This window comes from Corvus kubaryi, unplaced genomic scaffold (genome assembly GCF_017639235.1).
Source record: "Corvus kubaryi isolate FWS band 111438036 unplaced genomic scaffold, C.kubaryi_AGA036_p1.0 68, whole genome shotgun sequence".
NCBI lineage: Eukaryota > Metazoa > Chordata > Aves > Passeriformes > Corvidae > Corvus > Corvus kubaryi.
Window position 1 is genome coordinate 11026422 of NW_024582056.1, and position 26347 is coordinate 11052768.

The following is a 26347-nucleotide window of genomic DNA, read 5'->3' on the forward strand; positions in this document are numbered from 1 at the left end:
GGTTTAACATGCTGCATGGCACCATCTTCTCTTTTTGCTGCAATTCTCTATATTTTGTACTGTTTTATGAAAGGTGGGAAATAGATAAACAATGCAGAGGCATAGTAGGGTTGCTCTTTTGCAGGGTATGAAATTCAACAGGGCCTTTCATCCATCTGACAGTTTTTCTTGTGTGGGGCAGTACAGTTGCACAAGTATGCTTAGTAAGGCTGCCCTTTGAAAAAAAGACTTCTCAAACAGGGCGAAACTTGATTTAGAAGGGAAAATGGTCCTAGCTGGGTTTTAGAAGGTGTTTTTTCTCACAAAAAGACCAGGTGATTTTTGCACATCCTGATTACTTCTCAAACTGTCCGTTCCCAAGCACATTATTGAAGTCCTTGCATCTTGAGGCTCAGCTCTGTTCACAAAAATCTTTCAGCTGCCAAACCAAAGATAAACTTTATCTCTTATTGCTGTACTGTTTGCCAAGCAGTCACAACAAAACAAAACCAACAAAACAAAAAATGAATAAACAAAAAAACAGAAACAGGAAAAAAAGAAAGACCAACCAACCAACCAAAATTTTCAGGTTGGCTTTGCTTCAGAAAGAAAGAGACTAGCTTCCCCCCCAATTTCTGCTTTGCTCACATGATGATTATACCCTGTATTGTTGTAGCTCTTCTGTCTGCACTCACTAAGGCCAGAAATTTATTCTTCTTAGGTGAAAGCCAGGATTGTCTGATGCTAGTGTCTATGGCTCTTTTACTGAGAATCAATCCTAAGACACAAAAATTAAAAATACCTACATTCTCTCTTCTCCTTCTAAATCTGCCTTTTACTTCATTGATTTACCTGTAAAGAAACCTGCACCTCCTTCCCACTTGTCTTTCATCTTTCTTCCCAACATTGTGAATGTTCCAAATCATGAGAACATGAGGTTTTTTCCCCTTTCTGGTGCTATCTTCTACTGAAGGAAAGCAGTATCTCCCTACTTCTGAAAGTGACTTCTCAGTTTACAGTGTGAACTGAGAAAACTAGAGCTCAATCAGCCCATCTGTAAAAACAGCTACTGGGCATGCACAACATATATCTCTGTGAAAGTCACTGTGCGGGGTGGAAAAGATGGGCCCCTAGAGCCTTCACAACCTACCTAGGAAGATAAACCCATTCCTCCTGGTAGAACACACTGCAATTCCCTCCTTCCCCACGTGTCTGAGTTTCCTTCCATGGGAAATGGCAATGTGGAAAGAACGATATCACCCAGGTCTCATGAAAACATGACATTTAGCCAGGGTTCAGTCCTGGGTATCAGACCTACAAGATGTACCACAGAGTAAATAAGACACAGCCTCTCAGACCTAAACAATATAAAGGCTGACTTGCTTTCTCTGTCTCTCTGTCCTTCTCTGAGGCTTTCTTCTAGCTCAAGAGCAGTAACAGCAAAAACCATTTAAGAAATTGTTAGGCAACGTCACAATGGCCAGTCATTTGTCAGAAACAGAGAAAATAGCCTCAAAAGAGCTTTTAACAATCTGAACTGTGTAATACTGCTAACCTGCTGGTAGACTCAACCTGCTGTCAAACTGAAACTCTGACTGCTCAAAGCCAAAACGAAAGAGTTTTTGAAATGTTTCAAACATGGGAGGGCCCAGGAAGCCACATAAGAGGAGAAAGGTTTGAGGAAACATAGAGGGAGAAAGTTCATAGCTCATCTCTGAGGCAGATGATCCAGCAGCTAACACACCTACAGTCAGCCATAGCAGCTAGCCAGGAACATCCATGTGGAGTAGTATTATTTTTAAGTACCCTACAGATGAAACAGAAGATATTACATCAACGCACCTAGGCTTAATCACTTTAAACCTCCTACTTAAGTGCTCATCAGCAGTAGAAGCACCAGTCATAAACCAGCTCTCCCCTTACCTACGAAAGACAACTGTCTGTCGAGACTACCAATTTATTCCACTAAAATCTGAAAAAAATTAACTCCACAGGCATTGAAAGTATTAAAAGCTCTATTTTCAATATAATTCAAGAAATTACATCCTTAAGATCAATATGGTACTGATACCTGCTACACTTCTGCTTCCCTTCCACTACTGATGTCAGTTGTGATCATGTTTCTCAGGAGGACTGATGCCATGTAGCACTTATTTTTCAACATTGACAAAAAATAAGTAACAGAAATCTGTAACACATAGATCAGTCTCCTTTTAAGTAAAAGACAAGCAAAGCTCAATTCTTTGTCTGATTCACATTTATTCAATCAGGTAAAAAGGACCCTTTTCTGTTTTCCATGTTGAAATGATTCTATGAACAGCAGGGAACAACAGGTTTTCTCTTATTTCTTATGCTAGCCTGTAAATTAATGAAGAAACTATAAATTTATACATAAAATTTCATGGGAATATTCTCTTTAGAAGCCACATTTTGCAAGATAATTGTTTTGAAATGAGAAACCTCTATTACAGGCTTTCCTAGAAGAACAGGAAGATCTAGTGCTTTGCTGAAAGCTCCCAGACATCTCTAGTCTACAGGCAATATATTTATAGGGATGGCTTATCTCACAAAGCCATTACTCACCTATTGGCAATTACAGAGACCAAATTCATTCCCAACTGTGAAACATCCCCTAGCAACTTCAGGACCTGATTACATATGGGAAAATAACATTGAGATCATATTTTAAAATTTAAAACCCTGCTCAGCCCATTTTTGGTTTTTGGAAAGACCTATGTACAACCATTTTCTACTCTTTATACTGGGATTAAAAGCCATGCTGATTATACATAAACTTGAACAAGATGAGGCATGGCAGTATTTGTCCAGAAGAAAACCATATGCATAACACTTCTGCATACTGACAATATGAGAGTTTTGGGGAAAAATTAGCAATTATCAATCACTCAGATGGAAATAAAATTATGTTACTGAATTATTCATGAACAGTTCTAAAATAGTTTCCTCATCAGTCCTGGTTGGTTTTTTCTTCCCTCAGTGTCCTCTAGATTTAAATCAATATATACTAGCAACAGAGTCAGTCTTATCCAGGCAAATACCGACCACTAACACAGTTCTCTCTGTTTATTTTACTGTCTGGACTGCTGCTGCCCACGGTGAATGAAAAGACGCCTGTCTCCCATAAATGTTTGCTGTTGGTGCAACTTCTTTCACTGACCCCGTTTTCAAGACTAATGACTTTCATTTCTAGTCCAGCGCTTTCCAGTATGGTATTCACTTAACAAAGCTACAGCAGTATATCGGTCTAAATACAACTGGTGTCTGGCCTTCAGTGCTCATGCAACATTAATTTAAATACAAGGTAAAATATTTACTTCAAAGTCAGTCGTATTTTACACTGGTCTTTTGTTACAGAGGAATTCAGCCCTCGGTGGTTTGGGGTTTGCGGGACAGGGTAGGCTACTGTCTTAGGAGAGATTTAGTCTCTCAGTTTTATGAAAGAACATACATAAATTCAGGTAAATCAATGACCGATGTGATTTCTCTAAACAATTCAAGTCTCTGAATGCACAAAACCCTCACAGAAGTGCCTGGGAACAACTCTATTTTAAGGCTGGCATTCTAAAATCAGCTTCAAATGGTATCTGCAGACCTGTTTTCCTCTAAAAGCTGCTATTTAAAATCAGTCAGAAATGGCAGACAGAATAATTGTTTAACCTTCAGACTTACTGGCAGGTTTTGGTTGCTTTCTTTCTCATTTTTTAAGATAAAATTCAGATATTGAATAAATCATTCCTTGGCAGTCCTGCTTTTCATTGCTGACCAAGTTAACAGCAAGAAAATGTCACCTGTCCTGTGAAAATAGCAAACTCAGTATGTCACATAATACAAAGAATTTTTTTTTGAATGATTTGGTTTAGTACTCTTATCATTAGCTAAAATAAGCAAGTGGAAGCACAGATAAAAGTTATACCCATAAAATATGTTACTTTACAATAAAGTGTATGCGCTGCTCACACAGACATGACTGGGCTGTGCAAGGGAGCACCTAAAGAGGACAAACCCAGAAACCGCAAAAGAAGAAACCAACCTGGTTCTAATTCAGAGTAACTTCTGGCTTGTTTGAGGGTTGGTGTTTGTTTTCCCTAAAATAAACACTATTGACTCATTTGCGATGAACTTTAGAACCCATGGATGATTTAATTCTGATGAATTCTGCGATGCAGCTTTTGCTTACAAACTGTAAAGCAGAAAGCTCTCTCTGGCACAAGGCTTCCAATAGCATCGAGGAGCTAAAGGGTAATTGAAAATCTTCAACTTCTGATATCACCTCAAGCAACAGTTATTATGATAAGGGGAACCAGGAATTTTTCCAACCTCCTAAGAGAGAAATGCAGAATGGAATATCCCAAGGCAAAGAAAATCGACTGGAAAGATTAAATAGATACCTGGCATCAGACACAGGATATCTTTGACTCTTTTTGACAACTTTCCAGATATCTAGAAAGTATCTAGACATTGTACATCTATAAGATAGTCAGATATTTTTAATTTGACAACAGGCAGTTGCACCTGAAAGAGGCTGTAAGGGATTGGGGCAGAACTATGGGAATATGTGCTACTAATCCATCATGCTTGTAGTGACAGAGGGAGCAGCAAACACAACTGGGAAATACAGAAAAAGCAATATCCTACACTATACGAGACACAGCTTATGGACAGAGGAAAATTCTGTGTCACACAGAATACTCCCACTGTTTCAGGTTGATAGCTATTTTAAAATTACTGAAAGCTCTGATATATTTCTTTTTCTTATACTATTTTAAAATGTTTATTTAAATGGATACTATATGCTTTAAAAGTGCACATAACAAGGCCAGGTGTATGCACCCCAATAAAAATATATCTATGAAATCAAAACAGGAGTGTTCACTCTCAACTTTTCATCAGCTGAACTCCTGACAAATCCAGAACAAGGGTTCCCAAAGAGCCAATAGCACATAAACACTCCAGGATCCTAGAGCTGCTGCCACCTTTAGCAGATGCAGCATTCAAGCACGAAAGTTTTATAAACCCTGATCCAGAGCTTTTTAAACTCTTTCCTAGAAGCTACAAATAGACACTCAGATTGGCATCTGAAGCATCAACTGCTTTCCTCCTGCACCTTCTGACACTGTCACTTCTGTAGCAATTCAGCCAACATTACATAAGGCAGCACAACAGCAAGGCTCTCTCCTAAGCATTAATTCTTTCACATGGGTGAATCAACTAACCAGACATAACAGAAAAACACATGAAATTAATTATTCTAGTCTACGTTACATTGATTTCACAGCAGCATAACTATTAGGAAATTTCCAGATTAATTTCGGATGTGCTATCTTGATAGTAGTCCCTGGACTGGATTTAGATTGGTTCAGTGATTAACATGAGAATTCAGAAGTAGTCAAATGAACATTTAGAAACAGTAAAGTGGGGAACAGTGGATGGAGGAAGATCTGAATCTCTGCCTGCTTCATCCCATTTAGCCTGCAGTGCTGGTGTAGCTCTTTGAAGCGTCAGTATGGGGGAAGAAACTGCATTACCCAAATACCATTTACATAATCATTTTTTTAATATCTAAAGAAGACATTTCTCTCTGTTGTTACTTTAGCTTGTTCCTTGTAATCATACACCTCTGACAATAAATGCAAAATGTATGCTAATTTCTTCCATCCTTCCTACTTCAAAGAATGAGATCACCTCTAGCAGAGCAAGTATTATCTTTATATGGCACTGACAGGAAAACTGTACATTAACTGGCAATTCATTATTTTGCTTCCATCGGAATCCCTTCCTGCCCTTGAGAAGAGAGAAATCTCTAACTAGTATTTACAGTTCTGAAGCTTCAGAGAGAGAGAGAGAGAGAGATGCTCACAGGCACCTGACAGGAGCAGTGGGTTTGCATTCTGCTCCAAACCTGTAAGTATTATTCCATGCATATGGTTGTTTCTGTGGTTTTTTATCATCACTATCCAGTGTCACATGATGGCAGATAAACAAACAAATTGACTGCTTCCATACTGAGCAAGGATTTGATATTATCCTTACATTCACCAACACTGTATTGGAGGTTTCGTGCCTTTCTTTAGGTGAAACGTGTGTTTTTCTCCCGTTAAAATATCTTTAGATTGAGCAGCTGCCGCTATTTTAAGATTTCCTCTGCTAGGAAGTACAAACACCAGGATCCCCATCTCTGATCTCTGCCATGCCCTGCAGCCCCTTCCCCAAATAGCCCCCAGGTCACCATGCAGAGCAGCCGGCAGCCCTCAGCACTCCCATGAGCCAACACTGAGTAAACAAAACACTCCACAGCCACTCAGGGCTGGTGCAGCCTGCACAGAGGGGCAAAGAGGAGAAGAACAGGTCTGCCTGCAGTGATTGCAGCCAAACCCCACCTCCACACATCCTCATACAACAAAGGTACCCCATTTCTTAGACCAGATTTTTTGAATATGCTGCTCTTCCTTTTCTCATTGTATTGACAGCACAAAATTATCAGAGAGCTGTTTTGGTTGGAAAAGACCTCAGAGATCAAGTCAAACCATTAGCCCAGCATGCCAAAGTTCACCACTAAGCCATGTCCCTAAGTGCCACATCTACACGTCTTTCAGATGCCTCCAAGGATGGTGATTCCAACACATCCCTAGGATGCATGTTCCAATGTTTGACAATCCTAATGATGAAGAGATTTTTCCTGATATCCAATCTAACTTCCCCTGGTGCAACTTGAGGCCATTTCCTCTCTTGTCCCATCACTTGTTACTTGGAAGAAGAGACTGACTTGCACCTTGTTTCAACCTCGTTTGACCTAAAGCCCACTGCCTTCCTCCCATCCACTTTGTCTCGCATACCTACGGATCACAGCTGTCCTCCAGCCAACCATCTGCACAGGTGTGCATCGCATGAGCCACTGTGCTACCCAGTGCGTTGATTTCCATGTCCTGCTACTGGCAGAGCTATGCTGAAAGGTGAGCAACCACACCTGTGATAACCTGATCCAAATGGGAACGCTCCAATTTCTTTGTTCTCTCTTCTCCTAGACTATTTAATTACTTCAGACAACACCATGAACACATCTCTGATGCAGCCACAAAGGCTTGTCCGGCTGGAGGAGCTGCCTGAGCCAGCTCCTGACCAGCGGACTGGAAGGCAAACAGTGGCAATACCAGCTGTCCACCACCACTGCCAGTTTGTCAGCACTGCGCAAACTCCTCCAGCACCACAGGGTCCTTCCTCTTTCACACCACCTCCGCACAATCTTTGCCACTTTTTCCTTTCTCTAGGCTCACCACCTCGCATACTCTCCCAGGAAATCAACACCTGGCAGGAATACTCTCTCCTCAGCATTACCTTGATCCATTTTGAAGTGGCCCTTGGAGGTTTGATGCTGCTATTGAACTGCAATAAAGCAGGATGTTGCCAAAACGCCACTGTGACAAGCAATCGATTCTGCTTCGCAAGCGCTCCGTGAAAAATCTGAGCGGTAAAAGCTTCTGATGGCCAATAATCCACAAATACGACCCATGAAGGAATTTTCAGTGTGTCCACCAAAATTATAGCTGTTGTTATAAGTACCTGAATTTGTTAAACCTTCACTTTTGACTATCAATATAGACAAAACTTTTTAGCCATAAAACTCCTTCTTTTACACAAACATACAAAAGATGCCAGATAAAGTAATTCCCTATTCCATGTTACCTGAAAAAGGGCACTGTTCTGGAAAAGAAAGAAAATCCTTTATTCAGCTTCATAATCTGCAAGTGCTGCATTGATTCTCACATCAAAACACCTCTAGTGGGAAGCTGAAATACTAAGCACAGAATTCAAAAGTTCTTGGCTTCTGAGACCAAGGGGGTTTTGTGTCCCCTTACAGCTTTTAGAGGGGAAAAAAAAAAACCCAACCAAATGAATACAAATTTTTTTTAAAAAGTCACAATACAGCATGCAATTTTGCAACATAGATTATCTCTTGGAAATCCAGTGTAATCAAAGGTGAACAAACATTACTGTTGATATATTTAATAACCATTTTTTTATTCATGCAAAAGCAATCTGTTGAAGGCTTCATCACAAATCTGAATGAAGCTGGTAACAGACGGTTTCTGTATCTCATTTGAAATGTAAATGAGTCATTCCTGTCTTTTGGGGAACTAGGATAGAAGAGACTCCTCTTCAGTCTTGTGGTTAAAAATAACTTTCCACTCATCCTACACAATATCCCCTTTAAATGATCCCTGCTTCGCATTACTTTCATGATGACCTATTAAATAAATGAGGACATAATGCAGTCTCCAAAATTCAACCAAAGTCAGACATTTGAAATAAAAATAAGCATATGGAACACAAAACCTGATACTGCATTACATTAAAAAATTACATATTAAGATTCAAAAAATCAAAAACGTACAAAATAGGGGTGTGAGATACTGCACAGAAGGGCTTTGAGCTCTTGCTAGTCTTGACTGTTCAGAAGAGGGACCTGATGCTCCAGGGAAAATTTCCTATTTGACTTCAGGCCCTGACAAATACTGGAATTGTTCCAGGTGGTACTTCGGCTGCTCTCCCTTCCCTTAGAGCAAGCTGAAAAGCCATTACCCCAGGTGTGAAGAGGCTGTGTAATCTTTGTCTATAGCCATGCAAATACCTTCTGATAATCATGATAGAACGCTTGCCCAAGTACAGTGGATTAATGACTCCAACATACTCACAACTGAGCCCTTCTGTGGTAGCTTGTCAATATTAGAACTACTAAAATGTCAAAGTGGACAATGGCAATACACTATTTGGGAATTCTAGCTATAGTAGTCTATTTACAACCGTACAACACTGTTTTCTCACTGCAAGAGGTTTAATCTGCAATGAAGACCTCAAGAACAATCTTACAGGAGGCTTCTTTGTAGATTTTAAACCTGTTTTCTGGACTGGGGACAGAATAAAGCCTTTCGCTAGGAGACTGGAGGGACAGATTGGATCAGAGATGCTGTTCTGGAAGAGATTCCACTCTGAATACATTGGTGGAGAGAACCACAGTTCCACATCACGCTTGGCCCATTTTGGGGGGTCCTCCACATTGCAAGGCACGTAGAAACAGCCAGATGCTTCAGCTACATTTAAATTACCTCAAGTTATCAGAGGCCATATCAATGTACTAACTACAGTATTAAAACAGGGTTCATTTTCTGTGTCAACAAAGGTCCACTGTCAGTGATTCCCAAACCTCTGGCATCAGATAGAACTTCCCACCACAATATCACTAGGCAGCAGGTCAGGAAGAAGCTCTCACAAATCAGTGGTGATTATGTTTTAATATTGCATAATTAGGGTATAGGAGTTGGGGTGTGTTGGAGGAGTGAGAGATTTGTGCTTTCAAGGAAAGGAGGTGGGAGTTCAGGAGCAGAGACATTTCTGGATAACAAGGACCTGGGTTTCTATGGGATTGCTCAGCCACCAGTGTTACTGTGGTTTCTCACCCCACCAGATGCCAAGTGCAGCCTCTTCCCTAACTCAGGACTTCAGTTGTGAAAAACATATGGCCCTAAATATTAAAGCTCTGTAAAACAAATTCAACCTTAAAAGTTCTCCAATACCTCCAGTCAGAAAAACAGTATTACCAAAGTAGCACTATCTGGGAACTGAGAAATGGGATTTGAAAGTAGCAATTTATTTAATAGTAAGAAGAAACCTAACTAGAGCAATATTTTAATTGCATAGACACAGCTAGGAGTATTTTACTATGCAGTTACAGGTTAGGTGGTGGCTTCTTTGGGAGGATTTCAAGGATAGGATTGCTCAGCATGAAGGAAGTGTTAGAGCACAGCAGTTTTAAACAACAATTGTTGGGAATTCATTTTGCTACTCTCTGGTTCAACAATTATTATCCTTTGCCACCTAAGGGGATACTGAAAAAGTAGTCACTAAATCCGATTATGTTAGATTTGTAAGCTTTTTTTCTCCTTTTTTTTTGTTTTTCTGAAACCTGAGTATAACAAAATACAGAAAACTGTGAAAAAAGCAAAAAACTTTACTTTTATTACCAGTAAGAGATTGAAGCCATAATATTTTCAGCTACATTCATAAGAACATTTTTAGACAAATTCTTTTTGCCCAGAAATCTCTTTGCTTTAAAATACATTCCAAAACTGTGACAAGTTTAATGTATTACTTCATATTGCATGACTTCAACAACAGGCCCTGCCTAAAAAGAATGACATCCTTATGCATATTCTGCATTAAAATGATTCTATTCAAAACACACACCCCCTCTTGCTAGTGTTATTTTTTTCAAACACCTGGGGATCTATATTAATATTAGTATGTCAAGTGTTAAATTGTATTTAAAAGTATATAAGATAAATTTTCCTATGTAAAGTACTTGACGGTGTGGTGTATTCAAAAAGCAATTTCCGTAACAGCAAGAAACCTTACTAGAGTTGTATGATTTAGTAAGATACAGCAGCCTGAAATACACAATCCTGCTGACCTTCAATACTTCAAAATCATTCCAGTTTTTATAGCTCCTGTTGTTTGCCATCCCATTTCTATCCATTGCCACTGAGTATACAAACGAAAAGAGTTTAAAGTCTGTTTTCTGTACAAACAAAATGCACACTGCTCCATGCCTACTCAGCCGGGGATTTTATTTACTGTCTACTTACCAACCTACCCTTAACTAAGGACTCTATTTCTTTCACATTTTCAACACAACCTTTCTTTACCTCTCCCTTCAGCCATTCTCCTTCCATGCTGCTGGCCTGGAATCATCTATTGTCCAGAGCTATGTGACCAACTTTCACTTCCAGAGAAAAGGAAAACACCAGAGTATCGTGAAAAAACGTGCACTAAAAAAACAATAGCACCACTTTCACACGAACCATTCCTCTGCCTCCATGCCCAGATCTCCACACTGCAGAGGTGCTCAGCTTTCATCACATTTCTAGGTGGCTTTTTCCCAATATTTCTGCTGCATCTGATGCTCAGCCAGCACACACTGAACAGCCCGTGGGCACAGGTCTCATCCCATGGAAACACAGGGAAGTAGAGGCCAGACACAGTGATGGTGGGATGCGTCCTGACTTCAGTCCTCTCCCACTCTCCCTGAACAAAGCAGTACATCTGGCCTGACAATCTCACTTTTGATAAAGCAGGTAAAAAAAGGCCAAACACCACCCAAGAAAACCCTCATGTAAGATTTGCAACAAAATAGCAAAAAACTGAAACCTGGCATTTTACTAAGTAAATCCCATTTTGTTTATAAATCCGTAAGATATGTGGTTGCTCAGCACAGTAAATAAGAGAATACGAACTCTGCAAGAGCACAGGAGGCAAAGTTGTTTTGTTCTGCATTTCTGCATGTGAAATCACTATTACGTGATCAAAACCAACAGCTAAATAATGTGTCACAGAAACCATGCAAATTCTACAGATCCAGAAAGATTTTCCTTTTGCAGCTTCAGTGGCCACATGACCCTGAAATGCCATAAAATGCCATTCCCAGAATGTTCATGTGGCTTCAGAAAAGTAGCACTTACTGAAATGCAATTAAAAGTCAATAAGGACAGATGGGGAGAAAAGAAATTTAGAGGTTCTAAAGCACAGATTCTTTTGCTAGCCTCTCTGGAGAAATACGTCCTGTCTGCCCACATCATCAATGAGCATAGAACTCTTGGGCTAATCTAGAGAAAATTATAGTATAGAAATAAGTATGACCGACACATGATAATGTGCATTTATACTGCACTTTTCTGCATTTGAGGCTTTGTCATCAATCAAGATTTCTTTCCAGTCTTCATCTCACCAAAGAAACATGACCTTTCTCACCAAGCCAACCTTTTAATGGAATTTAATATACAAATTAATGTCATTCAGACCACATACTTTCCTTCTCTTGTCAATACCTTGGGTAACCCAGCAGACCTGGCAGTTTATCTACATCAGACCTAACAAAGACGCAAAATTGTAGCTGATATTCTTAAATAAATTTCTAACTGGTGATCAATTCAGGTTACTGTAAAGAAAATAAAAGGCATTCATGTCTACCTACGAAAGACCATAATCTCCTCTATGTGAAAGCCATTTAAAGCACCAATTTATACTTATTTGTACAGGTGTGTAAGTAGTATGTACACATTGTCAGGAACTGTCATTACATAACATATGCAGTCATAATGGATAATCAGTGTGACATGGGAAAAAAGGACTTGCTCAAATCTCTGCCTCATTTAATAGCAATAAAATACTTTCTGTTTTAGCTCTTTTTGGAAAGCAGAAATTTTCAGGCTTATGTATGTTTAATATGTTTTAATTAGATGTTCACCTTCTTTACATGACAGACTGTTTAGTCCATGTCTTTCACAACTGTACATTATTTGGAAAAAGAGATTTGATGATTAAGGCTAACAACAGTGTAATAAAGAAAAATGCATACTGTAGTTACTATCACATTTACTTAGGATCAGTTCCATCGCAAATTACAAAAATATAAAAAAATTACAGAATCTGGAAGATAAAGCTATAATACTTTGCTTGCTTATATTACCAAAAGAAGAATAAAAATCCCTTGCCACACAGGTTTTTTTCTTTCCTTTTTTTTGGGGGGTGGAGGGGAGGCAGAACTGCAAGTGTGGTCAAGGGGAATATAACCAAACTCAATTTGAGCCCTCAGATATTTGAACTTGCAACACTATCACTATCATAATGACGCCTAAAAATTGTAATTTATGAAAACTCATCCCTATTGAATGAGGCAAGAACTATTGTTATGAAGACTACAGCTAGATTAAGGCAAAAAAATACAGTGGTAACAAATGATAAATTTAGGAAAGGCTGTGTTCATTAGTAAGCGGGAGAGGAAGCAACTATTGTGGTAAATATGAAAAGGTGCTGCAAACTTGGGAAGAAATGTATGAAAGGAAGAGCTGAAAAATGAATACAAAGGAATTGTGAAGTAACCAAAACAGGCAGAAAATAGTTAAGGACATTCATACTACAAATGTGCAAACTGATAAATTACAGAAGCCATCTCAAATTGGCATACTACAACAAAGAAGAAATCTAGAATCACTAATATGTAAAGAGACTGCACAGAGTACAAAATCCAAATTACTGTGCAATGCCCCATGAAGACATGAGACAGGGTGACTGCAGTTACTAAGTGATCACTTCACCTGCCATTTTGGTTCTTGGGAAATGAAGATATTTGCAAATCAGTGAAGTGTTAGAGAAATCAGAATATTTAAGAAGAGATTCAGGCTTGCCAATTTAAGCAAAGATAATTCCCTGAAAAGCAACATAGAGAATTTATATACATATATAACTTAGCTAAAATGGTATGTACGAGAAGCAGATAAGAAAAATGCAATCTAGAATTCAACATAATTAATACATAGTCAAGTTCTAAACTGTTCAAAGTAAATCTGCCAGAACAATATAATCCAAGAACTTCAGATGTTAAATAAAATTGATACTACTGATAAATTTATTATTTTACAGCAAGTTTATTTTAAGCTATAAAATCAGTATGAAGCTTTGGAGTAGTAACAGGAAAGTACTTTTTCCCAAACTGGCACAACAGCAGATGCTGCACTGCATGAAAACACCATTTATTTTTTGAAGTCTTGTGAATACATTTATGTGGAGAGACAGAGGGTGGGGTTTTTTTTCCCCTGATAGACTGAAAAGGCTTTTCCTGTGACACTGGCCCAGGAGGCTTAGCCTTTCTGCAGTGTTGAAGCTGGGAGATGTCATGTCCTCCTCCCTGATACGGATCTCCCAGGTAGTTACTGGTTCCTTTTGAAAAGCTGCTCCTTTTGAAACCTGCCTTTTGAAAGTCCTCTTGCCCTTCCTGTTCTCAGCCCTTCTCCAAACCAGTCTCATATATTACCTAAAGAGGTGGCAGAATCATAAAAGATGATAAATACCTCTGGGATCATCCTTCATCAACACTGAAATGTTGTCTGAGAATTGACTATTATCTTGATCCATTATTTTTCTCCTTCCAGTTTTTTTAGACAGTCTATTGCTGAATTAAACAAATATAAACATCAAAATTATGTCCCAATAAACAAGCTTCTGCTTCCATGTGAAAAAAAGGTCACATAGTAAAATAAAACAAAAAAGTCACTAAATGAACATGAATAATCTCTTGAAAGCACATCTATTTTCTAGTTCTCAATGAATTTATAATTTATGATGTATAATTATTTCTATAACTTACATTTAATGATACATTTTTCCTAAAAATCTGAGCTTCACCACACTTGAATTCATGCAATAACACCATCCTATGACCTAATTACATTTGTATATTTAAGATACCTTTAAAAATTAATTTACCAAGATTTTAATAACTATATATTCTTTTATGAATATATAAAACTTGAACATACATCTTCTACAATTCATATTGACTCCTACTACATCAAATGTATTATTTTACCTCTTTATCTCTTACTTCTGTAAAACCCTATAAACATAGCACCTTGCATGTCAACAAAGGAGCGTATTGTTTTCTTTCAAATATTAGTTAATTTAAGGTAAGCAAGGTTTCCTACTACCTGCATAACTGTAGATTTGCATCCTAACAAGGGAAACTGAAAGGATTTCACAGCAAACATACTACAAACTGCAGGGACATGGGGAAAAATTCTGCTACCTGCTTCCTAGACTAAAAGAGAAGCGATCCCCTGACAATCCAAATAATCAGATTCATTTAGCACCACAGTTGTGCCTTCAAAAAAGCTACCAAAACAGGGAATGCCCTCAAAAAACTGAGGTCTTAATACGGAGCTTGTAGGAAACATTTTCACCATTCTATTTTATTATTTCTTTGTTCAATAGCTCACTAGCTAAATTTTTACCGCACCAGAAACCTGCAAACTGAATCAGATTTGAGAAAAAAGGCAAAAAAATGACCAAAGGTCAGGCTCTGTGATGATACACCCTTACAGCCCCCAATTCACAAAACTAAAAACATACAGTATTATGTCCAGTTATGTCATGTAAAGGTACAAGCTTTTCCATGGTAGGCAGGTATGCAAGGCCAAAGAACTCAAACTAACAGACTAATGCAGTATCATGCCAAAACCTTCCCTCCTGGAAGTCAGGCAAAGCATTACATTTCTGAGTAAAAGACAATTCCAATTAATGATATTTGCATGTCTCCGTTAAACCTGCTAGCAAGAAGTGCTGGAGAGCTGCTTTAATGGTTCTCTGGTAGCTCTATCATACAAGTAATTGTTAACTCTATGTGTACTATGAAATTATTAAATGTTTATTTCCTAATGTCAAATCAATTATTAAGCACATAAGAAGCCATATGAAGGGCTTGAATTATTCATTTCCATTTGTCACTTGGTCTCTCAATTTCAGAAACATCAGAAGAGTATGACATTTAAAATCAGTTTCAGTATTCTCAGAAACATTCATATTCTTACTGATAAATGTTACTTCCCATCAAAGAGAAAAATCTTGCCACATTCATGTAGTGCATATTTATCCAAGTCTCACATTTGTATTGTACTTCAATATGTACATTTGCCTCAACAAAATTCATTCACATGACTTGCACTGCAATTATCACATTGCATGTAAACTATGCAATAATCTTGATGAAAACTACCATCAGCTCAGCCTTTGTACTTAATTGTCCCCCCATGATGAAAAAAACTTCAGGAAATGGAGTCAAGGAAAATAAACTAGCAGGGAAACAAGAATTTCATAAGGATCTTTCAGTAAGTTCCAGGACACATCCAGTCTCTTCTACTTCATATTACATCCTCTCTCATAAATGTTATAATGAATGCCTAAAGAGATCAGAAATTGACCCAAAATTATTATCCCCAGATGCTTTAAATTCTGAGACTACTTCTCCAGAACACTGGAAAGACAGAAGATATTTAGATAGCAAAAACCATGAACTTTTAAAATTCAGAAAATGCATCTCTTCAGCTTTTAGATGAACTTCAGGCACAGGTCAAAGTAAATTGTCATTTAAAACAACTCAGTAGTTTCCAGATGTTCAGTAGAGCATTAGGAATAAAGAACTAAAAGGATGCTTCTGAACCACTGAAGTCCATGTTTCTTCAATTGAAGACACTGACTGACTCTCAGCTAAGGACAGCATTCCTCACTGTAAAACCAATTCATTATTTTAATCTTTATTATCCTGGGGATATTAACCTCCACAAACTGAGTGCCCCAATGGCTATGGGATGCATTTTAATGTACAGTTTAATTTTCATTACTGGCCAGATGACTTTTATTTTTGTGTGTGTCACTAACTCTTTGTCTTCCGTAGCTTCTCCTCAAGTCTGATGTCTGCAACCACGGACTATCTGTAGATGGCAGTCACACCCCTCAGCATTCTTCTCCTCTGCAGATCTATACCCAAGTCAAGCTCTTCTCAACTCCTCTCACAAACTCCCCTTTCTCCTGGTGATCTTTTGAATATATGCAACTAGAGGTTTATGTAGTCATCCAGGCAAGGATTCATCTTTAGCTGGGTACTTTGCCATCACAAACGAGTTTTTGTCTGGACACATGTCCAAATGACCCAGTGAACAGCTAATGCTTCCTCTTTTCATTCTGCTTGTCCTTGCTGTGTTTTCTACTGATGAACTCAGTGTATAGCTGCAACTTCTGCTGTTAGTCCCCAAATGCAGGCACCTCATATTTCCTATTATTGAATTTCATCTAGCTGCTGTTACTGCAGTCCTCAAGGTCAAGCTTTTCTTCCCCGTAACATTGTGGTCTTTAGCTGTATTAGGAATCTTTGAACTGGGTCATCAACAAATTTCATTATAGCAGTGACATTCAGTTACCCCTTCACTAGTAAAAAAGCACTAATAAAGGGAAACATTCTCCAGAGAGCTCTCTGAGAAATCCAGCCAGAAATCTTGCTCCTGCCTGACGCCCTCTAAAGTCACACAACCTGCCACCTCCCCTCACCTACATGTACAGTTACCTTAATAATGGTCATCTCCCTTTAGCAGGGCTTCTAGTCTCCTGTTTGGCACGAAAACAGATTTTTTTTCTTTCAAAAATACGTTCCCTACTCAAAACAGTAATCAGTTAATTTTTCACAAACTGCTCTCATAATGCACTGCCATGACATATCAAAGGTTAACAATGGCACGTTGGTTATGCCAATGGGGATTTCAGGGGTTCGCACACTATGGTATTATATTAATTTACTGTATTGCTGATTTTAATAACTGGCAGGTCTCTCTAATAGTTCATCTTTTTCCTGTCTTCTATACATATATAACCATACCAGACTTGATGAAACCACTTAAATGTCTTCCTATTAAGCCTGTGACTTTATATATTTATAAAAAAAGCATCGAGATAAAAATCATCTGTTCTCTTTCCATGAATATAACTGAAAATACAGTATATACTGGTGGATTGGGGGGTTCTTCTTTTTCTATCGTACCTATTCCTAAAGCAGAGTATCGTCTGCTTGGCAGGGTCTTTCCTTTTCATACAATGCTTCTGGCTTCCTTCATGTCCTTTTTCAGGTGAATATTCACCTACAAGTTACTGAACCATGCTCCTTCAAGATTTTGTTCCTTGTTTAGGATACTCATTCCTGAGAGTCTGGTTAATCTTGAACTTAAAAAAATGTTGAGTCTTCCCCACACTCCAGATCCTGAACAAGTGGTATAGCATCAACCCATCCTCACTTACCTGTGCTGCAGGGATTTCACTACACCTGCCTTGCTTTCCTCAAATATTTAAGAATACTTTTTTCTCATACTGCTTAACCACAAAACATGTTATTGATTATTTAGGGCAGGGCTGACTTTAGATAAGGCAGGTCCCATGCAAGGTGTGGAAATCAGACCCAATGCAATTCCACACAAAGACAAGTCTTCCCTTTCTGCACACCCATTTTCTCACCACACTGCCTAATACAGGAGCTAATTACCACAACCACAGAAACTCTGTGCAGGCCCTCACCCCTCAGCACACAACAGTTATCTCCAGGTGCTAAGACAGTACCAAAAAAAAAAGAGATTTATAAAACTAGTGCATAAAATTTTGCCCACACTTCCTAAGTCAGGACTGCTCCAAGGCCCGAATTGAACCATTCCATATCAACACACTAAAACAAAACAAAGAAGTATTTTAAATTCTGCTCAAAGAGCAGAATTTAGGCTAAAATAATCAAACATATATTCTAAACACATCACTCTGGATATTTTTTTAAAAACCAAAAGTGTGAAATTCCACTTGAAGTAATTTCTGTGCTGTAACTGAATATAGAGGAGGAAGAACACATCTGGTGCCTGCACTGTGCAAATGTATTTATGATTAAATAGAATTGAATACCAAAATCCTGCAATGATAGAATTCATTAGACTAGTATAATGCTGCATAATTACTCTTTTTTTATATCATCCACTGCATGCTTTAAGAGCTCTTTTTACCCATTGATATCAATGTGCTATGTCATATTTACATACATCCTGCATAAAAGGCTGAGGAAATATTAGACATGACAGAGGGTGACACAGAAAGGCAACTGTTGTACAATAACTACACTGTCAGCAAAACAAGAGGAAACTGATTTAAATTCATTCCCCAGCATGGAACTCTACAGACAGGTACTGGATTTACATTTTGAAAGGAAAGGTGCTTCATACTATAGTAAGGAAGAGCTCTAACACAATAAAATCTATACATCGCTCCTTTTTACCAGCTCTCCTTGCTCAGCTTGCCTGCCTTGCATTACTGGCCCTCCACCAACACCCCATCCACAGATTTCCTCATGGACCTTGCTAAACAAGCATTGCCCTTGGGTCTTTCCTCACTGGAACCATCTCCACACATTACTGCCAGCAGGCAGTGGCTCTCTCTGAGCCTCCACATGACTGCCTTTCCTCTGCTTCTTTCCTACCAACCCAAGTGTCTCATGACTCCTAGCAGGCAGACCAGTCTCCCTCCTGGCTCATGCAAACTGTAGCATATGAAGGTCCTAACAAAGGATCTAAGTTCCCCAGGCCACCAAGGAAAACCAGGGGCTCCACTGCCACAGAAACTTGGGCTGACAGCAACAAAAGTGGGTTGCTACACTTCTTTAAAATAATTTGTCAGGTACAAAAGACTTTTGCCATCACTCTTTCAATTGTTTTCATGTTAAGCCACTCACCGTCTCCCTAAGGCACGCTCCATCTCCCTCTCAGTGTACTCATTGTTCTTCACTGTTGGCACAGAGGAGTAAGGGAGTTTGGACACCCAGAAAGAGGTAAGTTAGCTACTACGGCTGATGGTGCAAATCTGCTGGCTGCTCTCATAGATGGGTTAGTGATGATACCTGGGCAGTCCAGTGACAATAACAGCCTTTGGATCAGGCTCAGCAGGCAATTACAGAACCAGCATGGAACTGGCAGACTGGCACAAGGGACAAAGCAACTGTCCACAGCCACACTGTCCTCCCCCTTCAAACAGCGGCCAGACACCCACCTGATAAGAGCTTTCTCTCCAAAACTGTAGCTGCAACCAAAGAAGAGTCAAGGAAATGGAGACTGATAAAAGCAGTCTGCAGGGACAGCAAAAAGGTAGCTGAAACCAATTACTATTTGCACTTATTTCACATCAGCCTACAGATGTCTAATAAAAAAAACAAAACAGTGGTCCTGACCAACCACTTCGTTTCCAGCCCTCTACTAATTGCAGGTTATTTGAGCTATGGGCCTGCAGGCTAAGGAGGAACTGCTCTGCATTAAATATATATTGAGTTCCTAACCAAAATAATCTCTCTCAAGAGGTATTTTTATTGTGAACAAAAGCTGCAAAAGTTCACACCTCAGGTTCCTTAAGACAACAAACTACATTGAGCAGCTGCAACAGCCAAAAGGCACATGAAAATCATTAAGCCAAAATTTAAAAGATGAAGGGTTGCCACTCAAAGGGCTGTGCACAAATGACACAAAAACATGCTCTTTCTATTTACTGTGGTATGCAGAAAATCTATCTTTCAATAGCTACTAGTACAACTAAGAAATACCATATTCTTAACATGCTTAAGATTTAGGGGACATGAAAGTTACGATATTTTTAAACTCTCCTGGACCAGAACAGAAGTTAGGCTGTAATTTGAAGTAAATTAAAAGCAAATTAAAGTAAATCTATATAAATATGAAGTAAATTAAAATAAAGCACTTGTTTGGTAAGTTACTATGCAATAACTGACTCTTTTCATCAGTTTCTAATTAGTTAACGTTGACAGAGATATATTGAAACCTAACTAATTTAACTTTTACACGGTGTCTCCTTTCTTTCATAAAAAGCATAAAGGAATCACAAAACCACTCTAATATGCCAAGTAAAATGGTTTAAAGATTCACAAAATGTAAAATTTCAACAAAGAACCTGTCAATCATCACCAAGGAAGGATTTTTCCGATTTGATTTCACATATAAGAGAGAACACCAATTATTGACCTACATATTTTCAGTGCAGAGCAAACAAAACAGCAGCATCACAGGAATACAAGGCAGTATTTTACTACTCACAGATCTTTTTCAAATGTTTGAAAACATCATAGCTGCAATTAGTCTTTTGTGTAACGTGTCAAATTCCCAGAAAGATGCCTGTATTTCCATAGTTTACTCTTAATTGACACTAGGCAAAAGTACACCTACAAAAGCAATCCACAAAAGTGGTCTGCTGTTCAAAGGGGGGAAAAAAAAGCAGGTTTGGGGAAGTGAAGGGTCCCACTACAGGGAGCCACAGGGAGACCTTGGACTCCCAGCAGTGGCCAGGGGCTACTCTGGCACAGCCCCTCTCCCAGCAGATGCCAAAGACATCTGCCGCCAGGTCCAGGCACTCCGGAAAAGCCCTGCCTTCTCTCAGCTGGAGCCTGCAAAGCACTCGGCAAGGCGGCTGCCTGGAGCCAGCTGCTGCCGGCAGAGCAAGAGAGGCAGCTCCGTCCCAAATATCCTTTTCTCCAAGCAGCTCTTGCACACAAAACAAAGAGAAGACTGAAACATCAGAGGAGTTGTGTCCTGGCAACCTACAGGAAGACAATGGCTTTTCCCAGAGCTCCACAGTCCTTCCTCTGTCATGGGGCCAGACACATCCCCTGCATGCTGTGGGAATGCCTACATTTTTCCTAAGAGGAAAGCAACGCAGGACAAATCATTTTCACAGGCTAAATACAACTCCAGGACTAAGACATCAGTATCCCTCCTACATCTCTTTCAGTCCATGTGCTTTGGAAAACCATTATCCCATTTTCAAATACCAAAATTAAATTCAGTATCTTTTGCAATGAATAAATAATACGGCCAATTAAATATTTGCATCTAAGCTTGAACGTCTGAAATATTCTAGCATGACATGACACAACTGCCAACGAAAACAAATCAAAAAAGTAAGACCAAGTGAATTATCTAGACCTGATACTACAAAGATACAAGCACTCCCAGAGTGAAATCCATATCTAGAAAAAATTATTTCATGTTCTGGTTGCTTTTTACTACATGCAAGTGTGACCCGGTTTGGTCGTTTTAAATACTGAAAAGAAAAAAAAAAAAAACTAAAAAAAAAAACCCAAACAAGGTAGGAGGTTTCTTAGATAATTAATCCCACAACCTTCCAAGAAAATGAAAATATAAAGTTACCCACAAAGATAACGGCTCCAAAAGTATTACTAACATATACCAGTAATTTAAATAATTTACATTAAAGAATTTAAAGGAACTACTTGAAGTTCAATATTTGCCCAAGCCTTGGCAAGATCTGAGTAAAAAGTCAGAGAATTTATTTCAAGTCTATCTCAAGGACCTAGAAGGCATTCTGGATAGAGTAATACCATTTAAAGGTTAAACTCATAGAATCAGCATGAAATTTTCAGAAGACATATTTGTATGTTCAAAAAAAATTTTCCATCCTTTGAAGAGTTTTAAAAATATTATATGAGGAGTATTCCTGTGTAGAATGGTTTGGGGAAAAGAAAATGATGTGGCAAACTCAGAAGAATCGATCAGACACAGCGTTGGATATTGCACATCAGTTACTGATTGCAGCTATTAGGCTGCAATTATATTTTTCTTTGTCTTCATTACAAAATTTTAAAAATGTGAAGGGTACTTCACTGCTTCTCTACTCATCCATTTTTCCAGACAAGTAAGGAGACTCCCAGTCCTTTTTTCATATGCATTGCTAGAGAACACCCTGAAGACCACAGAAAGCCTACACTAAGAGCTCAAACATTTTAAACTAAGAAAGATAGCATCAGCAGTGTTGAACAAAACTAGCATTTACTGCCATGTTAACTGGCCACTACAGTCAAATATTCACTCTACAAAGGTGATTGGGATCAAGTATTAATTATACAAAGGAACTTAAAAATATAAAAGCAAAATCCTTCTAATATTTCCTAATATATTTTAAGTATGCACATCTCTGGTATTTCTAAAACAGATGGAGGGAGTCTCAGCATGCAACCACTTAGTCCCAAAAACATTTCGTGAGATGTCCCACAAAAATGAACATGAATGTTTTTGTATAGAATGGTTCTTGGAAATGTACCCAATGGAATTAAAATTAGTAATAATGACAGTCTTACCTGGTCCCAGGGACAGATGATTCCTCCAAAACACATAAAGAGATATCCCATGGCAACAAGACATACCCAGACCACCAGAGAAAATATACGAAGCAGCTTCTTAAATACAGGTTCTACGCAGACAAGGATAAATATAGCAAAAAAAATTGCTAGGGCCGTTGGAACAGTTATTAAAAATGCCACGTGGTCTTCAACTTCCTGGAAACAGAGGAAAATGAAAAGGAAGTTAAAAGCTAACGTAATTAAAGGTCAGACACCAATAACATACTCTAAACTGATTGTACATGGAGATCCCAAAAAGACATGACTGGATATCTAAAGCAACTTTCAATTAAAATACGGTTTCTTTCATGGTAAGAAGCTGTTATGTGGAGCATCATCTTCATAACTACTACTGCAAATATTAACCACAAGAGCACACCATTTCTTTTACTAATCTGAGTTGCAGTAGGCTGTGAGAAGTGTGTGCAACATGAGGTTGGAAAGCTGGTTCCAAGCTCAGTCTGCAGTAGATCCAGAGCCCATGGCCAACCAGCCAACAACTCCACTGCCAGCACACACAGAACGGAGAGGGATGCAGAAGAATGAAAGCTTGCAACAGCATGAATCTGCAGGAGAAAGAAACATCCCCTGAAGCCTAGCATGCCCCTGCAGAACCTTTTCACTGCTCTGCAGACTGAAAAGACCCATCACATCAGGAGAGGTGCTGCTCTGCAGACTGAAAAGACCCATCGCATCAGGAGAGGTGCTGGAGCTGAGCCAGGCAGCCCCATCTGCTCCGTGTGTAACAGCCAACGCAACCACGAGAACGTGATGGGTGACAGCAGCAGGGACTCTCTTGTGAGAGGTACAGAGGTGCCCATGTGCTGACCTGACACACCCCTGAGAGCTGTGCTGCTTGCTGGGGGCTCATATCAGCAATGCCACCAAGAGATTCCCAAGCCTCATGGAGCTCACTATTACCCACTGCTGTAGGTTCACACGGGCACCAGTGACACAGCCAGGAGTAGTCTGAGCAATACCAAGAAGGATTGCAGAGGGTGATGGTAAGGGACTCCAGAACACAAGTAGTTTTGTCACCAATTCTCACCAAACTAAAGTTGGCAGGCGAACAGAACTTAAGTTCATTCCACTCCTAGAAGTTTGATGCCAATACCAGAAAGAGATGCTCTGCATCTGAAAAGGGATTGCAAGTCAGCAGGAGAAGGAATTCCAGCCGCTCTAGACAGTACGCTGGCTTTGGGGGCATGGGAAGTAAACAAGAGATGTGCATCTGGGATCTTATCACAGAGATGTGGTGGGACAGCTTCTATGACAGGAGGGTTGGAATGGAAGAATACTGGCTCTTTAAGAAGAACAGGAGAGGGGAGACAAGGAGAGGGTGCTTCCCTCTATGTCATGGAGCATCCCCTGCCAGGTGACGGATGAGGAGCTGACTGAGAGCTTATAAGCGAGGTTAAAGGGAAAGCAGAGATAGGCAACATTACAGTGGGAGTCTGCTACAGGTCGTCCAACCAGGAAGACTCAGAAGATGAGGCCCTCTATAGACAGACAAGAACAGCCTCGTGTTCACAAGTCCTAGTCCTCATGAGGAACTTCAGCCACCCCAATACCTGTTGAATGGGCAACACAGCAGGGCACGAGCAATCCAGGCAGTTCCCAGAATGCGCTGATGATAATTCCCTTCTCCAAGTGGTACAGGACAAGGTGGGTGGGGCTTTGAGCAGCCTTGTTTAGTGGAAGGTGTGCCAGCCCAGGGCAGGAGGGTTGGCACTAGGTGATCTTTAAGGTCCCTTCTAACCCAAAACACTCTATGATTTAATCTTATTTGAAGCCGATTGAGAAAACTGTAAATCACGCTGAACAATGCAGCTGTCAAAATGCCTCACAAATCAACTATGTCCACAGCTCTATAAAAGTCTTTTTGACAGGGATAGTTGCAAGGTACTATATGATTTGCTTCTGCTTAAAGTATTTATCTGGAAGTACAGACTCTAGATTACATATATACATTTCCTCCTAGCAACTGCTTACTTTGGAATGTACAAACAACACCCAGAGCAAGGACTAGAATATAACGTGAAGTAAGATTCAGAATATTCAATATTTAAATTTATTTACAGAACTTACTTGTAAGTTACTACACTAACATCTTTAAATCATCTAATGATGGATGCATTAATAAAGAATAAATATTTGATTTTCTATTGCTGTATATGCTCAAAATGGTATGCCTGATTGAAGTAAAACACCACTATACCAAAGTACAGTCACGGGATCTTTAGTCATTCCCCAGCTGTTCTGAATTCTAACAGCCTCATTTGCAGCAACAAGGATTCCCAAAAGCAGGCCCCAAATGCTACTGCTGCAACAGTAACCACAGACTTCATGCACAAAAGCCTCAGATCCATTTTTCATGCTGGTGAAAGCTTCAAGAGAATCTGAAAGTACGTATTTGATGATTTGTAAGACATCTAAGCACAAAGAAACAACATTTCTTTTTCCCCTTTTTTTAGTTGCTTCCTTAGTGCCCTGTTAAATCTTGTTTATTGATAGATTTTCAAATCAAATACATGACATTTTACTTAAAAGTATCTTAATATGACTTTTTTCCTTTCTTATGTATATAAGACTTGCTTCAATTAAATCAAAACGAAAAATTTACAAATAAATTTGTAAATTTACAAACACTTAAAAATGCCATCAGCAGGGTTTGTTTTTAGTTTTGTTTTTCCCCTGATCTAGTAAGTTTTACAACCTGATATCTAGAGACGCTTGCTGTAAAAATCTGTCCCCTTCCGCTGTTCCCATTTCTTCGTTTTCCTTGCTGCCCTGCCTGCATGTGCACCACAGACTGGGACACCCAGCTGCTCCCAGCTCCAGCCACCACCCTGACAGGCTCAAACCAAGGAGACCACCACAATATACCCCACCCTGCCAGACAAAAGTCAGCTCATCTTTCCACTCTTCTTGTTTTTAATGCCCTTTTGGATTTATGAAGTCACACATTTAAGCAATTGTTATTGCAACACTGACTTTTACGGTATAAGCAAAAAAAGTGTCAAGAAATTTTAAGTGGTGATTCTAACCCTGAAATGCAAACACGAAGCTTCCAAATATCACATACACACATGAAGGCTTTCAAGCACTTGGGTAGTCACACAGAAAACAAAACTATGGCCTTAAATTTAGGCACAGGGGTTAGTGTCTGCACAAGTACAGAGCTGCATAGAGTAACATACGTGCAATCTTGCATAGTAAAAATATAAAACCTACCTACTAGTAGGAAGAACTACTGATTTATATATATGAATGTTGTGACTTTTGATCAATCCAATCTAAGAAACTTGTTTCAGTTAATTGATTCAGTATCTGGCACAACCAATGCCAGCTCAGTTAACATCAAAAGCATTTAACTTCAACCTTTGACTTCTGCCCTTCCAGGTGGGATTGCCAAACTCTTGTGGCAAGAGACAGATGTCACAGGCAACAGGACAACATTAACTTCCTTGCACCATCTGTCACGCAGCCCAAGTCACAGCATCAAAGGAAGCCACAGGCTCCTGGAGTAAGTCAAGACTGTGGAAAAACACAGATTTTAATGATGGCAAATTGGCATTTCAGCGATAAGGATCATGCTACAAACATACTAGGCGAGAAAATCCAGATGCACTTCAACTGCATGCTTCTCCACATCGGTAAAAAATAACAAAACTACTGTACTTTCTGGGAGGATTTGGCTTCATAACAAATCAACAATATTTAGATGTCTGTTTAGAGTACATGAATGCT

General features: G+C 39.2%; 1 protein-coding gene across 2 annotated transcripts in view; it reads right to left on the minus strand.

The window, feature by feature from the left end:
- Positions 1–26347, minus strand: part of ADCY2 (adenylate cyclase 2) — a 204200-nt gene that overhangs the window by 159476 nt on the left and 18377 nt on the right. For both annotated transcript variants that reach the window (XM_042048731.1, XM_042048730.1), the window contains exon 2: positions 22556–22753. In XM_042048731.1, the coding sequence (XP_041904665.1) occupies positions 22556–22753 (198 nt within the window). The remainder of the gene's footprint in view (positions 1–22555; positions 22754–26347) is intronic.